The 22,866-nt window shown below is 63.7% G+C and overlaps 1 protein-coding gene across 2 annotated transcripts in view; it reads left to right on the top strand.

The window, feature by feature from the left end:
• DSCAML1 (DS cell adhesion molecule like 1) overlaps positions 1 to 22,866 on the top strand; it is a 113,653-nt gene that overhangs the window by 74,333 nt on the left and 16,454 nt on the right. For both annotated transcript variants that reach the window (XM_086476814.1, XM_086476813.1), the window contains exons 4-19: positions 2,664 to 2,810; positions 4,170 to 4,448; positions 5,332 to 5,607; positions 6,167 to 6,463; positions 8,437 to 8,709; positions 12,034 to 12,312; positions 12,604 to 12,723; positions 12,858 to 13,034; positions 17,907 to 18,106; positions 18,725 to 18,821; positions 18,922 to 19,050; positions 19,426 to 19,593; positions 19,782 to 19,852; positions 20,800 to 21,040; positions 22,049 to 22,195; positions 22,277 to 22,432. In XM_086476814.1, coding sequence (XP_086332940.1) covers positions 2,664 to 2,810; positions 4,170 to 4,448; positions 5,332 to 5,607; positions 6,167 to 6,463; positions 8,437 to 8,709; positions 12,034 to 12,312; positions 12,604 to 12,723; positions 12,858 to 13,034; positions 17,907 to 18,106; positions 18,725 to 18,821; positions 18,922 to 19,050; positions 19,426 to 19,593; positions 19,782 to 19,852; positions 20,800 to 21,040; positions 22,049 to 22,195; positions 22,277 to 22,432 — 3,057 coding nt within the window. The remainder of the gene's footprint in view (positions 1 to 2,663; positions 2,811 to 4,169; positions 4,449 to 5,331; positions 5,608 to 6,166; positions 6,464 to 8,436; positions 8,710 to 12,033; positions 12,313 to 12,603; positions 12,724 to 12,857; positions 13,035 to 17,906; positions 18,107 to 18,724; positions 18,822 to 18,921; positions 19,051 to 19,425; positions 19,594 to 19,781; positions 19,853 to 20,799; positions 21,041 to 22,048; positions 22,196 to 22,276; positions 22,433 to 22,866) is intronic.

Genomic DNA, 22,866 nt, shown 5'->3' with positions numbered 1-22,866 from the left:
CGCGGTACGGAGGTGGATGCTAAAACCTGCAGATTTTCTGCCCGGTCCTGCCTCTGGGGCCGATGCTCTGGCTCGAGCCCCGTCTCAGAGGCTGGGTCTCGGGCGCACGAGCTGTGAAAGCTGGGGAGCTCCAGCAGGCTGGGGGGCCGAGGGCGGCAGGCGCACGCAGGGCTTGGTTCGCAGTCCCGGTCGGCAGCGCTCTCGCCCTGCCCGCTCCCACGTGGCGCTCTCCTTGGCACCTCCCGCGGTCCAGGCAGGAGCTGGAGGCTCCGCTCCCCTTCGCCTTGCCTCTCGCGGGCCGCCTGCTCCTCCGCTGCCTCCTCGCTCCGGCTCTCGCAAGGCTTTGTTTCCAGCGGAGGAGCGTGGCTGCGCGCAGGGCTGCGGTGAACCGCGCCACGGGCGGGCGTGTGCGGGCAAGGGGAGGCCAGTTGGGGCTGCCGAGAGCTTCGCAAAATGCAGCCCCTGTTACCATGGAAACCGGCTCCCCCCCATCTCAAATTCCAGTGCAGCCCATATTCTTCGCTTACTGGTTTGATGGGAGATGAAAAATTAATGTTGGATTTGCATGTCATTTCAGCGGCGCTGGCGGGACTGCTGCCCCCAGCCCTTTCACGGCGGTTTGTGCGAATCCCTCGGCGCCTCCGGTCGGCGGCGCGGAGCGCGAGGCCGGCGCCGCTGCGCGTCTGCTCCCAGTTGCGCACTGGTGCAGCGCGCGTGCTGCCGCGCTGGTGCGGCCGTGCTGTAGTGCGGAGGCAAAACCGCACCCGCGGTTTGGGCTGGGGAGCCGCTGACCCCTCCAAGCAGGGAGGGTGCCGCGATGGCCTGGGGGCGTGGCGGGTTGCAGCTCGTGGGAGGCTTGTGGAGGTGGTGGGGACGGCTGCCCTGGCACCCGTGGCACCCCGTGGGGCTGCCGGCTCACGGTCCGTCCGCTTCCAGGGAGAAGCTGCACCGGGCTGCCAGCCCGGCAGTTGGCTGTGCCTTCCGTTAACCGCAGCTAGGCTCGCCTTTTACTGAGGCTGCTGTGTCTTTGCTGCTTAGAGCCCCTAATGCTCTCACGTCAAGCAGTTAGAGTCCAACACGCACATCTAGCGAAGCTGCAGCTGGAGCGGGGCAGTGCCAGCAGAGCTTGGGGCTGCCGTCGCCTTGGCTTCTGCCGGGGATGCGCTCTGGTTCCCTGGGTGAAGAGCCCGGCTTTCTGCCCGTCTGTCACCTCAAGCGCTTGCAGTGGAAGGCTTCTGCGGTCCTGTCGCGGGAGCGTGGGGCCAGGCTGCTCCGGGGGCGTGTGCCCCTAGCCCTGTGTGCCACGCGTGGTTCTCCTGCGCTGACGGGGTTGACCAAGGCACTTGCCTCCACCTAAAACGAGAATATCCGGGTGCTCCCAAAAGGTGCTGGAAGAGAAACAGTTGCTTGGCTTCTTCAGCTGGATCCTGGTTTGCCAGGCATGGTGCAGGGCTTGAAGGAGCCATTCGTTGCTGGTGGAGAGACGAGGTTTAGAGGTTTCAACTCTGAACATTCAGCTCTACTAATTGCCTTCTGCTTCACTGCGTTTGCTGCGTGTGGTAGGCGGTGGTTTGGCTGGCAACGCGGCGCAGCCGAGCAGATGGACCACCCCGTCCCAGCTGAGGCTTGGTGGCGGCTGGTGCTGGAATAAACCCCAAAGGCCCCACAGAAACCGGGGTCGCAGCCTTGCTGTCGCTGCTAGCGCTGGCCGTGGGGCAGGGTGAAAGGGTTTCCAGGTGGGCGGGGGGGCATCTCTCCACTTACCCTGCTCTCCGTGTAGCCACTGAATTGTGCCTCAGCGCGGGTCTTTCTATTCCTGTTAATTACTGTTATTATTCGTGATGAATTATAGGGGTCGGGCTGGCTTCATGAGCGAGTTGAAGACTTCTTTCCCCATGCGCGCTGGCATGTGCCAGGCTCCGCAGCCTGCTGGCTGTGGCGGGGGCTGCTGCAGCAGCGCGGCCCGGGGCCGTGCTGCCCTGCCTGCTTCACCTGCCAGCCTCCTCCCAGGGCTCGAATACCAGCTCCAGCCCGTATTTGTTTTCACATGCTTCCAAGGAAGTTAAGCTAATTATTAACCCAGCGGGACGGATTCGCTTTTAATTGCCACGTTGCTGCGCAGCGTGCGGCGGCGTGGCAGAGCGTCGCGGTGGCGGAGCAGCGGGCCGCACGCTCCCCGCGCCCGCCGCAGCCGCGGCATCACTGCGACTCCGCGGCCAGAGCTCGTCGCACTGGGCTGCGGGCAGGCCGCCCAGCTGCCCTGAATCCAAGCCCTGGGGGGCGCAGGGGCTCGTAAGGGCACCCCGAGCCCACCTCTGTGCCTGGGCAGGCGTGTTTGCCGCAGGATGAGGCTCGGAGGGAGGCACGCTGTGCCCACAAACACGGGGGATGCTGTTGCACACCCACGTGCTGCTGTTGCATGCATGAGGCTGCTACGGCGAGCGCTGCTGCTCACCCGTCTTGGCCCGATTTTGCCGGCCTGCCTGAAACTTCAGTCCCTGAAGGTGAAGCAGTTTGGGGACGTGGTGGAAGGACCTGCTTTGCCTGCCTGGCTCCTGCCCAGAGCGCAAGGGTTCTGCCTGACCCGGGTGCTGAGAGCCTGGGAGATGATGTGGTGGTTTGGGGCTGGCTCGCTCACGCTTCTCCCCGCTTTGTGTCTCCAGAAAATAGGTTTTTTATTACTTCTTATGGAGGTTTGTACATATCGGACGTGCAGAAGGAAGATGCCTTGTCCACCTACAGGTGTATCACCAAGCACAAGTACAGCGGGGAGACGCGGCAGAGCAACGGAGCCAGGCTCTCGGTCTCAGGTGAGCACACGGCTGCCAGCGATGCTGGCCGGGGGGTCCCGGCGTGGCTCCCGCGCCTGTGAGGGCGTCCGGCCCTGCCTGCACACCCGCTCCCCTGCCTGCCCGCGGCCATGCCTGTCCTCCTGGGGCGCGGGAGGGAGCAACGGCATCGCCACCTCGCACCCCGTGGCAAGAGGGCGCCCCGGTGGGGAGGCAGGAGGTCCCGGCGGGGCTGCGCAGGGGGTTGGTGCTGCCTCGCGTGTGCCCCCCAGCACGCAGCCCCCCCCCGGTGCTGGCCGCGGCGGGCGGCAGCGCTGCGCGGCACCCCGAGCGAGAGGCGATGGGGTGCGAGGCGATGCGATGTGACAGCCCGCGATGTGAGCAGCCTGACGCGATGTGACGAACATGCAAGCGATACTGCAGCGGAGGCAGTGCAGTCCGCAGTGCCGGCTGTCTCGGGGCGCTCCCGGCTCCGCTGACTGCCCAAATTACTCCGCTCGGGAGGGAGTTCGCCCGACTCGCGGCCACGTCGCTGCTCCTGCCGCTCGGCTGCAGCGCGCCTGCTTTCTGCCATATGCTTTTTCCATCCTCGGGTGCGTGGGCTGTGGCTCCTGCCGCTAGCTCCTCGCGTTAACCCCTCAGAGGGTAGGGAAAAGGGGTCTGGGCTGGCCGGGCTGGGGCTTGCCCGGCCCCCTAGAGACCTGAGCGTCCCGTGTCCCACCCATGGCCATCCTGCCGCACGGCCCCCGAGGGCCGGGGGTGTATCATCCCCTCTCCTCTGTGCGCGTTCGGTCTGGCCCAGTCCCCTCCTGGTCGCTGTCATTATTTACACGTCACAGCGTTTTACTTCTGCTTGGGAGTAATGAAAGAGGTTTCTTTCCCCTGGAATTTAATTTCACGCCTGAGACTTGGTGATTAATTTTCTCCTTTCCCAGCTGCCTGATGGGCCCTTTTGCTTGTAAATTTTGAAATGTGCCACAGAATTTGTGTATTTTGCACCAATTAGGTGTCACCTTGAGTAATTCCTCTGGTGCTGAGTTTATTCATCCCATCAGCTAGTAAGATGCATTTCGCCTCCCACCTCCCCGCAAGCCTGCTGCCCAGGCCACCGGGAGCTGTGCCGGCTGTCCCGGGTGGGACAGGCCAGCCCCTGTCTGCCCCAGCCCCGTGCCCAGCAGAGTGTGGGGCTGGCATCCTGTGCTCCTGCCCAGCAGAGCTGCCGGTCCACAGGGACAGGGGGAGCTGCTCTCTCACGGCTGGTGCCAAGGGGCCGTGGTGGTACCGGTGTCACCGTGCCAGGGGCTCTCTTGGTGTGTCCCTATGGGGATAAACCTCACTCCTCCTCTTCGCTGGGTGAGCCTGTTTCCTCTCCGAACCCAGACCCGGCAGAGTCCATCCCCACAATGCTAGACAGCTTCCAGTCCAGGGAGGTGAAGGCGGGCCGGGTGGTGGAGCTGCCCTGCATCGCCTCGGGCTACCCCAACCCAGCCGTCCGGTGGATCAAGGACGGGCGCCCGCTCCCCGCCAACAGCCGCTGGACCAAGCGCATCACGGGCCTGACCATCAGCGACCTGCGCGTGGAGGACAGCGGGACCTACATCTGCGAGGTGACCAACACCTTCGGGTCCGCAGAGGTCACGGGGACCCTCACGGTCATAGGTGAGAGCCGGCGGGGAGGAGCGGGGCACGGTGGCGGGGGGGCTTCTGTCCCGCTGCCTCCTCAAACGGAAAGCCTTTGTAAATGTAAAGCCTTAAAGGTTTTATAGAGCCGTATAAATTACAAGCCTCGCATTTCAGCCTGGTGCATCGCGCGCTGGAAGCCGCCGTCTTGCGGCGCGGCGTGTCCGATGCGGCTCTCGGAGCGCTCGCAGGAGGTTTATCACGCTGCAGCAGCGTGTCAGCAGACGCCCCTTGATTTACTGCTTCAATCAGGGCAGGGAGAGGGGCCTCGGGAAAGTTCAGAGCAGCGTCGGGGGATGTAAATTGCTGGATGGCGATGCCGGTTTTACGCTGGGTGCCTCTGCGCTGTGTTGTGTCGATTTACATAAAATAAGCTCCAGCCAAACAGTAAATACCATCGGGGCAGGCCAAGTATTTAGTGCGTGCTTTGTTTCCGGGGGTTCCTCCTGTCACCGGGATCCCGGCGGTCCCAGAGCCGCTGGGTCCAGCGCCTGCCTTAACCAGAGCAGCACCGTGGCGAGCACCGTGGGGCCCTGGCAGCCTGCTGGGGGCCGCCTTGGCACATCCCCAGCTCAGCGCTGTCCCCAGCCCACCGCCCACGTCTTCCTCCAGCTGTCCTGCCACCTTCCCGACGGTGCCCTCTGTGCTGACACCCCAGCCGGGAGCCTGGGGCTGACATTAAAAGCAGGGGCTGTCCGCGGCGGGGACGGCGCTGGGGCCACCCGCCTTGCTGTGCGGTGACATTTTCCGCGTAGTCGGGCTGGCGCTCCCGGGGCAGGAAAGCGCCGTAACGACGCGGTGCCTCCCGCTGCGCTGCCCGGCGCCGCCAACGCCTCGCCCGCTCTCGCCCTTTCTCGCACAGACCCTCTGCGTGTGACCCTCACACCAAAGAAGCTCAAAACAGGCATCGGCAGCACCGTCATCCTCTCTTGTGCCCTCAGCGGGTCCCCCGAGTACGTCATCCGCTGGTACCGCAACACGGACCTCGTGGTGGTGGACGACTACGTCTCCATCCGGGGGATCAGCAACGAGACCCTCCTCATCACGGCCGCGCAGAAGAGCCACTCCGGGGCCTACCAGTGCTTTGCCACCCGCAAGTCCCAGACGGCACAGGACTTCTCCATCATCACGCTGGAGGGTGAGCTGCTTTCCCCGGGGCGGGGGCTTTCCTCTGCCCCTCTGCCAGCGGCCGCATCCCCAGGGCGTGCCAGGGTGCTTTGCGCATGGCTGCAGGGCAGAGAGACCCACTGGGGTGGGGGTTCCGGGGGCCGGACTGCTCCCAGCCCGCTTCTGGGCTGCGCACACCGTCTGCAAGCAGCTCGGGGAGGCGGCACGGCCGGGACGGGGATGGACCAAAACCAGAGTTGATTTGCCTGTCCCCAGCCCCTGAGCTGAGGCACTGCCCTTCGCCAGGTGCCCCCTCCCCGGTCCAGATCGCTGGATGTTCGGGCAAGGCAGGGGCTCTGCCAAGCCAGGTGTCCCCTTGAGCCCACGCCCGTGCCCAGCGGCGTGCCCCCTCGCCCCCTCTCAGCACCTCCCTGCTGCGGGGCCGCCGGCGCGGCCGTGCGCGTGTTGCCGCCCAGGGCCGAGCCGGGGCTCCCGCCCCCGGCGGGAGCTCACAGCCGTCCCGCCAGCGGGTGACTGCTGCTGCCTGTGGCTGCCGCTCCCTGACCCCCCTCCCCCTGGGTGCCCCCCAGATGGGACCCCCCGCATCGTCTCCTCCTTCAGCGAGAAGGTGGTCAACCCCGGGGAGCAGTTCTCCCTGATGTGTGCCGCCAAGGGGGCCCCCCCGCCGACCGTCACCTGGGCGCTGGACGACGAGCCCATCCCGCGGGACAGCGGGCACCGCACCAACCAGTACACCATGTCGGACGGCACCACGGTCAGCCACATGAACGTGACGAGCCCGCAGATCAAGGACGGCGGCGTGTACCGGTGCACCGCGCGGAACTCGGTGGGCAGCGCCGAATACCAAGCGCGAATAAACGTAAGAGGTGCCTGTCTACTTTTAAATATCAGAATAGGACTTTTACTGGGCTTTTGGTTTTGTTCCGTTCCCCGGCCGATCGCTCCTCCTCGCCTCTCCCTCCTCTTCCCGGCCGCGCGGCTCTCCCTGGCTGCCCCAACCCCGTTGCCCGAGCTCCCCGCGCCGGCCCCGCTCGCTCCCGGGAGGGAGCAGGGAGTTTAACGACGTGCAAAGCGGCCCCGAAGCCTCGGAGAGCTGGAGCTTGCCTTTGCAGGGCCGAAAGGGCAGCGCCCTCCCCATCGGGGTCCGCTCTCGCCCCGCCGAGCCCCCGCCTCGGGGCCGGCAAATGCTTCCCCGAGGGACCCCACGCACGGAGAACGTGGTGGCGGGCGCAGAAGCGTCCCGGGCCCCCCGTGCTCTCCCAGCCGGTCCCGGTGGGAGCCCGGCTCCCTGGCAGCGAACGCGCCCGCCGGCGCAGGGATCTACATGACAAACGATGATGAGGCAGCACGTGAAATCGTGGAAAATGAGCTTTGATTTGTCATGTCTGTATTTTCTTTGTCTGCTAAAAGCCATGGCCGCGTTAATCACCGTGTTATTACGGCTGGAGCGTGTCGCTCGGTGCGTTACAGGGAGCGCTTTCAGGCACAGGGTACGCTACGAGCCCCTGCCCATTAATAATCGCCAATTAAAGCTTCCAGGCGTACAGGTGGGAGTGAGGCAGAGACAAGGTAGCATTTATTTGTCTGCTGAGAAAGAGGGTTGAAGGGTTGCGTTTGTCTGTGTCTCGGGTTTGAAATGGATCTAGTGGCTTTTTGGCTGGGATCCCAGGAGAGTCTGAGTTTTGCTGCCGTTTACCGCTGAATTTGGAGCGAGTTCATCCCTCAGCCCCGAGAAGCCAGAGCAGCGTTTTCAGTGAGGATGTTCCCTTGTCTCCCTTTTCCCCCCTCTCTCAGCTCTGGACGAGCTATCAATAGATAAGATCCAGGCTTTTTGTGCCCGGGAACAGAGCAGGTCCCTCAGACAGGCCCAAGAGAGGTTACAGACCGAGGTGCTAATTTCTTTTTTCCTGCTCCTTTTCTAAACCTGTCCCAGTGTGAGAAACAGCCGTCCAGCAGCTTATCCCGCGTGCCTGTTAAGCTGTTATCCTGCTACGCCCTTAGGACGAGGAGTCGAGATAGGGTTAGCGTTTAGATTAGTTTGCTGCTTTATGCAGCGGCCAGGACAACAATGTGGTTGTTGATGCACAAAACCTCTCGTTGACATGCTCACCTGCAGCCTTCTCCCAGTGCTGGAGCCGGCAGGAGCGGCAGCCAGAAATGGGTGGCTGCCTGGCTCTCAGCGACGCTCAGGTTGCCAGCGGGAGGCTCAGAGAGGTCTGGTTTAGGGGAGGTGAAGGACGTTTGCCAGTGGAAGTCAGGTTCCCGTGGCAGCTCTTGTCGAGGAGGTTTGGCACAAGGCAGGCAGCGTCCTTGTAAGAGAGGCAGAGAGCGGCCGCGAGCGTGGGGGAGCGCTCCCCGTCCCCTCTGCCGTTCCTGTGGCCGCAGGCGCTGCCGGAGGAGCCGTGGTGGAGGCGCGCCGGGCGGCCGCGGTCCCCGTTGCAGAGACTTCTGGACGCCCCCGACCCCCTCCGATGAGCGGCGGCGGTGGCGGCTGCGGGCTCAGCTTCCCCGGCGCTGAAGCTGCGCCTGCCGAACTGGGGTGGGATTTGCCGAGGCGTGGCCGCGGTCGAGGGCCGCGGCCCCCGTCCGTGGCGGCGCTGCTGTAGGCGCGTGCGAGTGGCTCTAGCTGGGGGTTGCGGCCGGTGAGCGGCTTTCCCCACGCGCGCACAGAGGGGAGCCCGTGTGCCCGCTCCTCACCCAAACCCAGGCTGGGTCCCCGCTGTTCTGGTTACCTCCTTGGCCTGTGGAGCTCGCTCCGAAATAGCAGCAGAACTGCACGCAAGCAAACTGCCCTTCGGAATTAACCTAGCCTGCCTCTTCCTTCCTCCCGAATATGTAGGTCCCCCGAGCATCCGAGCGATGAAGAACATAACGGCGGTAGCGGGTAGGGACACTTTCATCAACTGCAGGGTGATCGGGTACCCGTATTACTCCATCAAGTGGTACAAGGACTCTTTGCTGCTGCCCGATAACCACCGCCAAGTGGTCTTTGAGAACGGGACTCTTAAGCTGATGGACGTCCAGAAAGGCATGGATGAAGGAGAGTATCTGTGCAGCGTGCTGATCCAGCCCCAGCTCTCCATCAGCCAGAGCGTCCACGTCACGGTGAAAGGTAAGCGGGTGGAGAGGCTTTCCCTGGATCGGACGCAGAGGCCGTCCAGGTCGCGCTGGGGACGTCTCTGCTGCGGGACGGAGGCGGAGGAGCATCGCACAGGGGACCCCGCCGGCAGGCGGCCGCCCTGCTCCGCAAACGCTGCTCCGATGGGGGCTCGGCTCCCACCACGGCAGCCCTCGGGAGCTGGCTGAGCTGCTGCCGGAGCGGCTACCTGGTCCTGCCTGCGCGCCTGCAGCTGCCCCGAGCCACGCCGTATCCATTTCCCCTTACAAGCGATGGAGCAAGGGTTTACGGTGTAAACATAACGTATTAAAACATCTAACCTTTGCTCGGATCACCTTCACCGATGTTTTTCAGTGTGTGTTAGCTTTTAAAAAAATAATACTCTCGGTCTTCCGAGCGCACAGAACATCTTAAAAGCTTCTCCAGGCCATCAATTATTCAGCCCCATTGAGGGAGCTATCAGTCCTAATGAATTGAGGCGGATGCATTCCCTCCCAGTGACTCGCCGAGATTGTGCTGCGAGTGTGCGGTGCTCCCCTATCTCCCGTCCTCAGAGTTGTCGGGTCGTCTCTGCCCGTCGCCAGCTCGGTGTTTGCAGTAAATCATTTAGACAAACAGAGCCGCGCTGGGGACGGAGCTGGCCAATTGTCTTTCTCTCTCTCACCCAGCCGGGTATTTGTGGACTGGATTTTACTCTGATCCCCCTCCCTCCCCTCCCATCCACCATTTTCTTATTAGGAATCAGGTTAGCAAGAGCGTGCATCAAGCTGATTATAGATGCTGCCGCTTGATTAGCTCCTGCTCTTCTCCAAGGCTTTGCTAAGGGACGAGGAGGCTGCGGATAACCTGTCTAAGGGTGGCGTGGGGGGGGACTTCTCTCCCCTCCAGGGGCCAGCCCTGCTTTCCTCACCTTATACAAAATCCCCACCTACGTGGGAGCCCCAGGGCTTGGAAAGAGGCCAGAGCTGAGCTGGTCCTCTCCTGGGGCGAATGGGCCAGGCAGGGCTGGTGCGGAGTCAGCATCTGGGGGGGGGGGTGGGCGCGAAGTCAAGTAACGGGCCTCGCTTTTTGTCAGCCGCTGGGAGGTGCCATCGGAGGATGCAGGATGCCGAGGTTCAGCCGAGGATCCATATATTCTGGGAAGCAGCCGCTAGCGAACCCGTCCGAATCGGAATTTACTGCCTTGATTGGCGGCCGGTGACAGGCAGAGGAAGGCGAGCGGGTGGAAGCGCGGCGCGGGCCGGCGGCACGCCGCTCTGCCGCGGCCAGACGTCTTCATTCCGCCTGCAGCGCGGCTGCCGGAGATTTACACCCGGCCTCGCTTGCTGGCTTCCTCATTTGCTCTGGCCGTCAGATGAAAGGTCTGTGGAGAAGAATGGCGAAGGCCCTAGAAGACAGTCGGAGCGAGCTCTGCGGAGCAGGGTGCATAAATATAAGTGCGCCGGATGGCGCCGAGCCCCGTAAAGCTTTTATTGCCACGAGTGCCTGGCGACCACGTTAAGTGCCACAAGTGGGTCGTGCAGGTCTTTCTGAGCGCACCGTAGTAAAACCTTTACAGCTCCCCTCTAGCACCGTTCCGCCGGGATGTGCGGTCAGACCGCAGCCCTGCTCGCGAGGCCTCACCCCCAGCCGTGCTCCCCGTCTTGCGTTGAGGGAAGCTCCCGCCTGGGTTGGGCTGCAGCTGCTTAGCCTGGGGATCCCGGGTCCCCTGGGTCCCAGCTTCCAACCTCCCGGCTCCTCAGGGCTGCTGCGGCTGCCCGGGGATGCTGCTGGGCAGCGTCTTCTCTGCGCTTCCCCGGCAGCACGATCCGAGCACAGCCGGCCTCCTCCGAGGTGCCCTGCGAGCTCGTTAGTCCCGCGGGCGCCTTGGAACGTTTTCACCAACCACCACGGGTGGGTTCGGTGCTGCGCCGGGGCGCTCGCGCACGGCCCTGCCCGGGTGGCTGCGGCGATTCGGGGAGCGCGGTGCTGACACCGGCTGCGCCCGCTCCGCGGCCGGCAGCGCCAGGGCACCGCTGGGGCGATGCTTCGCCCCGCGGGAAGGCAGAGGCTGTTCGCTGGGGCTCCCCTCCAGACCCGAGCTGCTGGGCTGGGCTGGGCTGTGCCGGGCTGGGCTGGGCTGGGCTCTGCGACGGGCACCGCGGGCAGGGAGACCCTCGCACGGTGCCCCCGGCTGCGGCCGCGTGGCTGGCTCCTGCTGCAGCCGGGCCAGAGAGCCTGGAGAAGGGAGGACGGCGGTGGGAAACGGACTGGGAAGGAGAGGCGGGGGTGGCAAGCTCTGCTTGCGGGGAGCTCGAGCAAGGGGAGCTCTTCTGTCGAGGGAGCCTGTCCTTTTCCCGGTGGCTCGGGAGCAGCCGATGGGGCGTGTTCGGAGAGGCGCGGATCCACCGGCCCATCCCTGCTCTGCAATAGACTGCAGTGCATTCCCAATTAATTATTCATTAATTATGGAAAACAAGCAGCGCTGGCTCCATGGCTCCGGCAGCTCGAGCCACGTCGCTGTAGCCGGCAAAGGGGCAGGCCAGCCCTGCCCGCACCCATCTCCTCCCCGCCTGCCTGCTGGCAGCGCCGTGCAGCCCGGGGGGACGGTGGGCAGCCCCCGGGGCAGAGAGCCGGGGCAGACCCCTTTGCGATGCGCTGGGCTGGGCACGGGTGGAGGTGGGAGCCCAGGGACGCGCGCGGCGGTGCGGGGAGCCGCTCCTGCGCCCGCCCGTACGAGAGGGCAGCTTATCTCTGCCGAGGGGACAATTGGCAGCCCGCTAATTTAATTATGGAGGCTGCGGAAAGAGGATCTCAGCTACCAGGTGCTGAGCCTTGTTAAGCTAATTGTCTCCCTCTCTCCGCTTTCTTCCCCCTCCCACATTGCCAGAGATGCTGCGGTTCCCTAATTAAGTTATCACAAAGATAATGGCTGGTTCTGAATCCAGTGCCTTTAAGAAAAGCATCCATCTAATCATTGCTTTTCTGCGAGCAGGTAAATGCTGAGGTGGAATTTCAGCTGGCATGTGTGGGGGGCGGGCGGCTGGGGCTTTCCCCCAGAGCAGGGCCCGCTCTGCTCGGGAGGTCGGCGTTTCTCTGTCCTGCTCCTAGCGTGGTGGCCCTGCCGGGTGGGAGATGTCTTCCCGCTGTCCTCTGCTCGGTGGCACCTTCCACTCTCCCCTGGCTGTGTTCCTGGTGGAAACAAAAGCCACCCTTAGTTTCTGAGCTGCTTCTCCTCCTGGAGCAGCATCTCTCCCAAGCCCTGCTGCAGCCCGTCCCCGCTGGAGGAAGGCTTTCCCCGGACGAGCTCTCCAGCGTCCTCTGCCTCTCCCCTCGCAGTCCCTCCGCTGATCCAGCCCTTCGAGTTCCCGCCAGCCTCCATCGGGCAGCTCCTCTACATCCCCTGCGTGGTCTCCTCCGGGGACATGCCCATCCACATCACCTGGAGGAAGGACGGGCACGTCATCCTCTCTGGCTCTGGAGTCACCATCGAGAGCAAGGAGTTCATGAGCTCCCTGCAGATCTCCAGCGTCTCCCTCAAGCACAACGGCAACTACACCTGCATCGCCAGCAACGATGCCGCCACGGTCAGCCGGGAGCGGCAGCTCATCGTGCGGGGTGAGTGCCGCGGGGCCGACCCTGCCGCACGTGCAGCCCAGCCCGGTCCCCGATGCCGCCGCCGCCACCACATCGGGCTCGGGAGGGGTAGGACGGTGGGGAGCAGAGATAAGTTGTGGGGCTGGAGGGAGATGACGCTGTTCCCCGGTGGCAGGAGCGGTGCAGCGGCAGGCGGGGAGGGTGAGGAGCAGGGCTGAGCCAGGGCACCCACGTGCCCGCAGGCAGGGAGGAGTTGGAAGGAGCTGGTGGGGTTTTTGCTGCGGTGACCGTCTTTTCTCTCAAATTCCTCAGTGCCTCCTCGTTTTGTGGTCCAACCCAACAACCAAGATGGCATTTACGGTAAAGCCGGGGTGCTGAATTGCTCCGTTGACGGGTACCCCCCTCCGAAAGTCATGTGGAAACACGCAAAAGGTAGGGGTGAGACACGGCAGCGCCTGGGGACCTCTGTGCGGGCAGGGGAGAGGCCCCTTTTGGCACGAGAGCCCCCAGCCTCGCAAGTGCTCCTCCGCCGTGGCTGAGCTCTGTGTCCCTGTGTCCCTTCCCAGGAAGCGGCAACCCCCAGCAGTACCACCCCATACCCCTCACGGGCCGCATCCAGATCCTGCCCAACAGCTCCCTGCTCATCCGCCACGTGCTGGAGGAGGACATCGGCTACTACCTCTGCCAGGCCAGCAACGGGGTGGGCACGGACATCAGCAAGTCCATGTTTCTCACCGTCAAGAGTAAGTAGCCAGGGTCGTGCTGCCGCGGCAGCGGCGAGGGGCCGGGGCCGTGCTCCCGGCACGGCTGCAGCGGTGGCCGGGGGGGGCAGAGGCGGGCACCCGCCCTGCGTGCCGGGGAAGGCGGCTGCGGCTGTGGGGTGGGTGCTCGCCAGCGGAGCCTGGGCCGGCGCAGCCCCCTCCTCCTGGCTCGGCCTTCGGCACCGCGCAGCCCCAGGATCGATGCGCGGGGCATGGGGAGGGCATTGATCCCCCTCCTCCAGGGACCCGCTTCCCTTTTGCTGTTAAACACACCTTGTCCTTAATAAAACCGAGCGATCAATCTACATCGTACGGGAGGAAGGGAAGTAGCCGGGCTAATTTGATGGGGATGGGCTGGGAGCTGTTGTTAGACACCGTGTTTGAACTGCGCTTATTATTGGATTCCTCTCCCCTTGCTATCAGCAGAATGCTTAATCTCCCGCTCCTCTTTATTTATTGCGATTGTTGCGGCCGTGAGCGTTCAAACCTCAAAAAGGAGGTGGTGGAGGGGGGACCAGCCCCGTCACGCTCGCTCCTGTGGCAGCTCCCGCGTGTCTCCAGAGTGGGGCTGGGGTCGGGGCTCGGCTCAGCGGGGCTGAACTCCGCCTCGCCCACGCCGGGGGGCTGGGGCAGCGAGCGCATGGGCCGCCTGCCTTGTGCCGGGGGAGATGGAGGTTGCAGGTGGAGCCATGGGCACCACCGCCACCCTGGTTGTCCCCTGGGCAGGGTGCTGCCGGGCGGAGGGGATGCACAGCCCCCCGCGGGTGCCACCGTGTCCCGGCGAGGGTCTGGCGCCCGGGGAGTCGCCCGGGACGAGACAAGGAGAGAGCGGCCCTGGCTCAGGCAGCCCCCTCGCTGCCTCCCCGCCCCAGCCAGGCGCTTGATTTTCTGGCATCGGCAGGCGTTTCTCTCAGGGCTTCTCCCCTCCCCTCTCAGCCTCTGCTTTCCTGGTTTCTGCTTCCCTCCCTGTCAAGCTGTTTAATTTATCCCACCGACTGATGAATCAAACCGAGCGACTTCAAACGACGCACTTCAATGAGGCGCAGGTACAAAGTCGAGGCGATTAATCCCGAGTGAGCGTGCCGAAGTCTCGGAGCCTGAACTGTTGCCTTGTCCCTGCTATCTGCTGTAATTGCATCCCAGGACAGGTTGCTTGCTGACTTGAATAGCACATAACCTTATTATGCATGTGCTTTTACATTTCCCGGAGACCTCGCAGCCTTTGAAAAGGTTTGGATGAATAGGTAGACGAAGCGCCACAGCCAATTAAGCATTATATGGGGCTCTTTGTTTTGTTTCATTTTGGGGTTTTTGTTTGTTTAGTGAAATGTCAGGCCAATTAAAGTGAGATCAGCGCTGGCTTTCCTTGAAAGTCAGGCCGCTGCGGACGGAGTTAAATGGAAGTTAATCAGAGCCCAAACAGGGCGCGCTGGTGGTCAGCAGGGGAGAGGGGAGCAGCGGTGGCAGCCAGCCCCCGTCCCCACGTCCCCTTCCCCGATACCGCAGCGATGGGCTCCGGGGGGGCCAAGCCGAGCCGGCCAGGTGACGCCTCAGACGGGTGCGCGCGGTCCTGGCCGAGGGCCTGCGGACCCGCCAGCGCCAGGAGGAGCGGGCGGCTGCTTTTGTCAGCCGGTGGGCAAGGAGAGCGCCCAGCTTGGCTTGTGCCGGCGTGGGAATGTCACCCGTGGGGCTGGGGCTTGCCCGTCCCTGCGTGCCCGGGCCATGCCGCTCCGCTCAGTCCCCAGCGCCGGCACCCGTCTGGATGGAGGCGGCAGCTTGCTGCCCTGCCGCGGCGGCGGCCCGTCCCCCCCTGCTCGGGGGAGAAGCTCGTTAGCGTCGGGTCGGTTGAGAGGAAGGTGGCAAATGCTGGAGGAGAGGGGCGTGCGCCTGGGGGGCCGGCTCGCCGGGCTGGGCGCAGGTGAGGAGCCCACCGGCGCGTGATGAATGCCGTTTAGCACAGGGCTGCGCGCCTGCCCGGGTGTCGAGAGCAGAGCGCGTGGGATGGCGGGGGTCACGTCCTCGGGGGGTCCTGCGGGCTGCGCCGGGGCTGCCGGAGCCGCGGCGCGGTGGGCAGTGCTCGCTGGGGAGGGGGCTCCTCTGCCCGGTCCTCCCTGGCACCGTGTCGGGGTGAGCGGGTCCAGCCAGGGGGCTGGGAGAGGCGCGGCCGCGGGCACAGGCGCGATTGGAAGTTGGCTGCCGTACGGCGGGAGCATAACTGATTGCTTCCATGCAATTTGAATTAATCTCATGCTTCAGGTGAAACTCAGCTAATCAGTGTAGAAAGGAAGCTGAAATGGGTGCAATCAAATTAACATCACAGAGCCGGCTCCAAACAAGAAAGAGGGGGGCGAGGGAGGCAGGCAGGCACAGCCCTTGTCACCCTTGTCACCGTCCTCATTCAGTTGTCACCAGCGGGCCGCGAAGCGGCTCGTGCCCCAGCCCGGCACAGGACGGCAGAGCGCGCCGGCGGCTGTCGCCTCCCTTTGTAGCCGGCCTTATCTCTGCCCAGCAAGCGGGACGAGCCTCTTGTCGGGGCCTCGTTAACAAGGCCCGTGGGCACGGGGGGAGCGCGTTGGGAAGCGTTGGGGGCGAGCTCTCCTCGAGGGAAGGCTGCCTGCGCAGCAGCACTGACCTGTGGCTGCGGGTGATGCCCTGGCGGGCAGGAACCAGCGTTACGGGTGTCCCTGCACCGGGGGAGGGAGGGGGTGCGCGCCAGCCGGGAGCAGCCCCCGGCAGCCCTCCGAGCGTCTGCTGTCCAGCCCCGAGCGCTGCTGTCCCTCCGCAAGCGGCAGAGCTGATCCGGGGTGGGCGTCGGGTACCGGTGTGCCAGAGGGGCTGCCTCTGCGCCCCGCTCCGTGCTGGCTGCGTGGCTGGTTGGGGTTTTCCTTTGGCTTGCTTTGCTGCTTTCCCCGCTCCGGACTGCGTGCCGCTCTCCTGGGACCCCGGCAATTGAGAGAAGTTGATATGTTTACATCCAAGGAGCTGCTTTTAATCAAACATCAATAAGTGCATTTCAGCGAAGCAGAGCCTGAAACGGAGCTCCTCTCCCGGGGCTGCCGCTCGTCGGGAAGGGGGCTGATGCCTCCACGGCTGCTGCAGCCCCGCAGGGCTGTCCTGCCCCCGCGGCCCCGCACACCCTCTGCGCCGCTCCAGCCTGGGCTAAACGAAGGCTGAACGCGGGGAAGCAGCCCCGTGAGCGCCCGCCTGCCAAATGGCAAGGTGGCCTCTCGATGGCCTTCTCCAGGTGGCAGGAGCTGGGGACAGCAGGCAGGACCCCAGCAAGGGCTGCCGTGGTGCCCAAACGGAGTGCCGAGACCCCAGCCCGGCCGTGCGCGCCCTTGCGCTGCGCTGTGCACGCTCCGAGCCAGAGCGGTGGTCGGCCCTGGGTCCAGGGTCGGTGCGAGAGGCGTCGGGGCCGGGGGAAGACGGGCACGCAGCTGGGGACGGGACGGGACGGGACGGGACGGGGCAGAGCGAGGAGAAGCCTTGCTCCTCCGTGTCTTGTAGCTCTTGGTTTCCCACAGCCCGGACTGCAGGTCCGGCGGCGATGTGCCGCGGGTCCGGGCGCTGCCCCAGCATCCCCGCCCTTTGCCGTCCCCACGCTGGCTCGAGGGTGGCCGTGCCCCCCGCGGGGCAGGATTGCCACGGAGCGCCACCAGCGGGCACCGGGCTGTGCACCCCACAAATACGGGCAGCTCAGGAGGAAAGGTTTCCTTGGCTCTTAATTGAATTACATTGCCACAGAAAGCCGAGGAGTCGTAGCTCATTAGAGCCTCTTGTGTCCCATTATAACAGTGTGTGTTGCCTTTGCGGATTGTCATTATCATATATTACTGTGGGACTCAGCAGCGCTGTTTGTTTATGCATTACATTTTTTTCTGCTTACCCAGGCTGCCCTCGCCCCCCTAGCCCGTTTCTCCGGCACGGTGCACGCCGCGGCCGGTGCACCGCACGGCACCGGGGCAGCGCGAGGGCTCGGCTCTCGGCGCGGCCAGGCTGCGGGGGAAGCAGCCTGGACGGGGCTCGTTACGGCAATCCCTCGCAGCGAGGAGAAGCGCTTCGGCAGCGGCTGCGGCAGCGTGCGGGGCTGGGCGGGAGGAGGCTGAGCCTGGCACAAGCTGGCGCGCTGGTCCTCCTCCGCGGCACTGCCAGCGGCCACAGCGCGCGGACGGGAGACGGCAGCTTCGTGCCAGGGCTGTGGGTGCTCACCAGCAGCGAGAGGGCCTCGCTGTGCCGTCCCCAGGGCCATCCCTGGCTGTGCCGCAGCCGCTGCTCGGGCAGCGCTGGGATGCGCCCACGCGTGGTGCTGCGGCCCGGTCGGGCGGTGAGCGCGGCATGGGGCCTCCCCGCCATCCTCGCTGGCATCTTGGGGTGGCTACGGGAAAAAACGTTAAAATACACCTGGCATCTGCAATGCAAAGGCGGCCTTGCCGAGGTGAAATCGCACTCTATATTCTGCCCAGGTTTATACGAGTGAATTATGCAAATCTGTGATGGAAAACATTCTTCCTCTCATCCTCGGGAGTGTAAAACCTTAGTCAATAATTCATACCCGCACGTCTCAGACTGGAGGCTTTCTCTTCATTATAGTGTGCGCTTGGTTATTTGTCTTTCACGTTTTATTGTCTACCCTGGTGTAATGCTATGCATTATAAAATTTATCTGCTTCATTATTTTATGATCCCGCGCTGTATAATGCAGCGAGACGATTCCGCTTCGGGCTGCGTGGCCTCGTGGCGAGACCCGCATCCACCGCCTCCCCGGCGGGGTCTGTGGGCTGTGCCGGGGCCGGGCAGCCGCGGGTGGCACCCAGCCGTCCCCTGGGCGCACGAGTGACCCCCTGCCTCCCCGCAGTCCCGGCCATGATCACCTCCCACCCCAACACCACGATCGCCATCAAGGGGCAGACCAAGGAGCTGAACTGCACCGCCCGGGGCGAGCGGCCCATCATCATCCGCTGGGAGAAGGGCGACACCGTCATCGACCCCGACCGCAACATGCGCTACGCCATCGCCACCAAGGACAACGGCGACGAGGTCATCTCCACCCTCAAGGTGAGGGGTGGGGGTCTTGCACCCCGCCGGGGCTGCTGGGTGTCTTGCTCAGGCGATGCAGGGGGGCAGGCAGCACAGGGGGTGCCCGGGGAGGGTGTCAGTGGTCCCCAGCAGAGGCTGGCGCTGCCTTGGGGCTCCCAGGGTGGCAAAGTCGAGTCCAGCGGGGAGGGAGGTTAGGAAACCCGCCGGAGGGATGGCATCTCCAGGCAGTGGCTCCGCGTGCCGGCTGCGTCTGCCTCCCCCCAAACCGCTTACAGCCGGCGTAAGAGTTGACGCTGCCCCGGGCCCGTGCCAGGAGCCCGGCTTCCAGTTTTAATTACACCGGTTAAAAACCTGCCACCCTCTGCTTGCTGTGGCAAGCCGCTGCGTTTTGCCCTACGTCTCAGCTGCCCGTACAAGGGGCTGTGGTTGCGGAGGTGTTTGGTGGCACCAGGGATGTCTCGGACAACAAATTTTCAGCACAGAAGTGGGACTGCGGGTCTGGAGGGTGACCTGCCTCCTCAGGCACAGCTCCCGCCGCGGTTGTTGGTGGCAGCAGGGTGCGATGCCGGGGCAAGGCAGGGGCAGGGGGTAGCTCAGTCTGAACTGGCTCCTCTTCTCCCCCTGCAACGTTCGTAGCTGAAACCAGCCGACCGCGGGGACTCGGTCTTCTTCTCCTGTCACGCCATCAACTCCTACGGCGAGGACCGAGGCTTGATCCAGCTCACCGTCCAAGGTACTCGCGGCCCCGGGGTGCAAAGCCTCACTGCGAGGGTCCCCCTGCTCCCGGGGGGCTTCTCTCCCCGTCATCCCTGACCTGCCTGTGTCTCCCCAAGAGCCCCCGGACCCGCCGGAGCTGGAGATCCGCGAGGTGAAAGCCCGGAGCATGAATTTGCGATGGACGCAGCGGTTTGATGGCAACAGCATCATCACCGGCTTCGATATCGAGTACAAGAACAAGTCGGGTAGGTGGGGGCCGGCTCGGGGCTGGGCTGCGTGGGCAGGTGCGGGGCTGCTCCGCCGGTGCCTCCGCGGGAATATTCTGCATCCTGGTTCCTTTGATGAAGAAAGGAGAGAGCAGCAGTAATGAAATATGTTAATTTCCGTTGGATGGGAGCATTTGAAAGGGAATATTAAAAGAGACAATATTTGCGAAAAGCCAAACCCGGGCTGCACAACAGCGAGCAGCGGGGAAGGCGGCGCCTCTCCGTGGGGGCCGGGGCCGAAAGCCAGAGGGGCTTGGGGACTTCACCTGCCTGAGCGTGGCCCCCTCAGTACTGCGGACCCCGGGTCGGGATTCGGGTGCTGACCCTCCTGTCTCGCTCCGCTGCTTTTTCCAGATTCCTGGGATTTTAAGCAGTCTACGCGCAACATCTCCCCGACCATCAACCAGGCGAACATCGTGGACCTCCACCCCGCCTCGGTGTACAGCATCCGCATGTACTCCTTCAACAAGATCGGGCGCAGCGAGCCGAGCAAGGAGCTCACCATCAGCACGGAGGAAGCAGGTGCCGCTCCCGGCTCGTGGCGCGGGCGCTGGGGCCAGCGGGCAGGGGTGGCCGCGGGCGGCGCGGGGGCTGGCGCCTGGGGCGAAGCTGGCTGCCGCGGAGCTCTCGTAGAGGCGAGTCTTTTCCTGGCGAGGAGGTCCTTTCCCCGGGGCTTCTCAACGTGCTCTTTTGGGGCTGTTTCTCCGCAGCTCCCGACGGGCCTCCGATGGATGTCACCCTGCAGCCGATGACGTCCCAGAGCATCCAGGTCACCTGGAAGGTGAGCGGGGCCGGGGCGGTGCGTGGGCTTTCCCTGGCCGCGGGGGCTTTGGCAGTGCCAAACGCCGCCCCGAGCCTCTGCGGCAGCAGCTTGTCCTGGGACCCGGCGTTTTGTCAGCGGTGCGAGGGCCGGGAAGGACTTCCCAGGCAAAACGAAACCCGAGGGTCGGGCATGAGGCTTGGCTGCGTCACACGGGGTCCTTTTTAATCGTGTTTTATAACAAGCTCATTATCTCACAGGATGTCCATGGGGGGCCGTGGGAGAGAGAGGGTAAATGCGTAAAAACTGAGGCGCTGGGTTGCAAAGTGTTTGAGCAGAGATCGATAAAACTTAGAATAGGATTTATTTTTCCAAAGGTGCATAATGAAAAATAAAATTGATTATAAAGTTAGGACTTTGGAATGAACTGTTAAGTCAATAAATTTAGGGTTCCAGCTTCTCCCCCCCCCCTTAAGTGCTGAAAAACAGATTAACGGAAAATAAGATCCACTTGAAAGATAAGTCACTTCGTTTTGAAAGTATTTCAGTAAGATGGATCGCCCTGGCTTTGTAACGTAAATTTGCAATCAGCCCTATTGATTTCTTAATGCTTCAGAGAAATATTAAGATTGATCTCAACCTGGCCTGGCAGGTTTTTAAGGCTGTCAGACTTGGGGGTTTTCCCTCCTCCCGTTGAGCTGCTCCAGTCGGGGAATGGCGCTGGCCGGACACGTCCCACTGCCTGGCCAGCACCTTCCCCTCTGGCGGCCTCCGAGGGCCCGCTGGACCTCTGTCTGTCGCTATTCTGCCGCTCAGTCTGTGCACCCGAGCGCTGCTGTGAGGAAAGGGAACCTAAAAGCTGCGGGGGAGAGGCGGTCGGGGCAAGGGAGCCCTGCGAGCCTCCCGTCCCCGCTGGGCAGCGTAGCCCTGCGTGACGCCGCTCCGGCTTGCACCCCTCGTTCCCTCAGGCCCCGAAGAAGGAGCTGCAGAACGGGGTGATCCGTGGCTACCAGATTGGGTACCGGGAGAACAGCCCGGGCAGCAACGGGCAGTACAGCATCGTGGAGATGAAAGCCACGGGAGACAGCGAGGTCTACACGCTGGACAACCTGAAGAAGTTTGCCCAGTACGGGGTGGTGGTGCAGGCGTTCAACCGCGCGGGGACGGGACCCTCGTCCAGCGAGATCAACGCCACCACGCTGGAGGATGGTAAGGCTGCCCCCGCCCCCGGGCCGGGCGGTTTTCCTGCTCCCCGGTGCCAGGTCCCCCTGGTGGGACCTTCAGCTGCTCCCTGCCCCATCCCACGCAGCAATTGGGGCAGCATTTGGCCCTTGGCACGCTCGCAGCTGCCCTGGGGAGGGGTTGTGAGCACGAGGATGCCAGGACACCCATGGCACTGGGTTTCTGGCGCAGTTAGAAGGACGTCAAGGTGGAGTTAGACGTTGCTGAAGGGCCAGGGAGGTTCCCATCCGGGAGAGATCGCTGGTGGCCTCAGTCGTTTCAAAAACAATGAGAAGAAAGTTTCGTGGTGTGTTTGCTCTGCAGTTTTTCATACTTAATTAAGGCTCTCGTTAGCCTGTCAAACCATGATCGTTTCGTGGCTACGTTAGCACTCCTCCTGGGGTATTCAAGGGCCCCTGTTTTAGCAATAGTGTCTTTTCCGTAATTATATTACCTTCATTTTGTTCAAACGGACTCTCTGTATTAGTTTATTATACTCCGTCCCTAATTACATGGTGCTTATATTTTTGTACCTAAGTAATATGAAACAATAATCATTTTCAAAGAGGATCGTTACGGTGATGTATTATCGTTTAAATGCTCGTAAAAATTAGAGTTACCTCTTATGGGGCAATGGGATCTAATTACCTCGCATCCAGCCAGCTCTCCCGCTCTCCCCTTGCTGGGAAGCACAGCCTGTCCCGGCGGCCTCCCGGTCCCCGTGAACGCAGGGCTCGCACCCGCCTCGGTGGGCCACGAGGAGCAAAACTGTGCGTCGGAGGCAAACGCTGCATTTGCCTGGTCCTGGTGCCCCGCGTGCCGGGCAGGGTGGGCTCCAGGGGCTCGAGCAGCCGGGGGAGAGGGGGCAGCAGCACGGTGGGGTCCCACGCGGGTGCAGTCGGGGCGGCTGGCCCGTGGGGCAGCCTGACATCTGCCAGGCGCGGGCCACCTCTCCGTCGTGCTGCTGATTGTCCTCCCCATCCGTCCCCTCCTCAGTTCCCAGCCAGCCCCCCGAGAACGTGCGGGCCATCTCCATCACATCGGACGTGGCCGTGATCTCCTGGTCAGAGCCCCCGCGCAGCACCCTCAACGGGGTGCTCAAGGGATACCGGGTCATCTTCTGGTCCCTCTACATGGACGGAGGTGCGTGCTGGCGGAGAGCGGGTGACGCGGGGGAGCCGGGCTGCTGGCGGCGCGGGGCTGACGGCTCCCGTCTCCCCGCAGAGTGGGGCGAGATGCAGAACATCACGACCACGCGGGAGCGGGTGGAGCTGCGGGGCATGGAGAAGTTCACCAACTACAGCGTGCAGGTGCTGGCGTACACCCAGGCCGGCGACGGCGTCCGCAGCAGCGTGCTCTACATCCAGACCAAGGAGGACAGTACGTGGCACTGCCCGGGGGCGTGGGCGCGTGCGGGTGTGGTCTCTCCCCTTCCCCGGGGTTGAAAACTGCGGCAGTGCGTGTTAATTAAAAGTAAGAAGGTGGAGCACGGAGGAGGAGCCCTTAGCAGGTATCAGGGCTGGGCAGGGCTTCTCCTTCCTTTTCATTTCCTCCCTGCTCGGTTTGCCAAACCCGTGGGCTCACCGTGCGCCCAGAGCTGTGCCCGGCTGGGAGGGGAGGAAGGCGCCCGCCGCTGCCCGGCCACGTGTGTGTGGTCCTCGGCTGCTGTGCCGCGTGGCAGCAGAGCCCCGGCCAGCCCCCCCTGCAGCCCCGGCCCGCTGGGGTCTCGCTGCCGCCGCTGAGGGTCGAGGCGCGCCGTGGGTGGCTGATGCTGGGAGACGGGAGCACTTGCTCCTGCCACAGCGCGTTGTGTG

Source organism: Leptosomus discolor, chromosome 22 (genome assembly GCF_034619465.1).
Source record: "Leptosomus discolor isolate bLepDis1 chromosome 22, bLepDis1.hap2, whole genome shotgun sequence".
Lineage (NCBI taxonomy): Eukaryota > Metazoa > Chordata > Aves > Leptosomiformes > Leptosomidae > Leptosomus > Leptosomus discolor.
The sequence above is the reverse complement of the archived record's forward strand: the minus strand, read 5'-3'. Positions and strand labels throughout refer to the sequence as shown.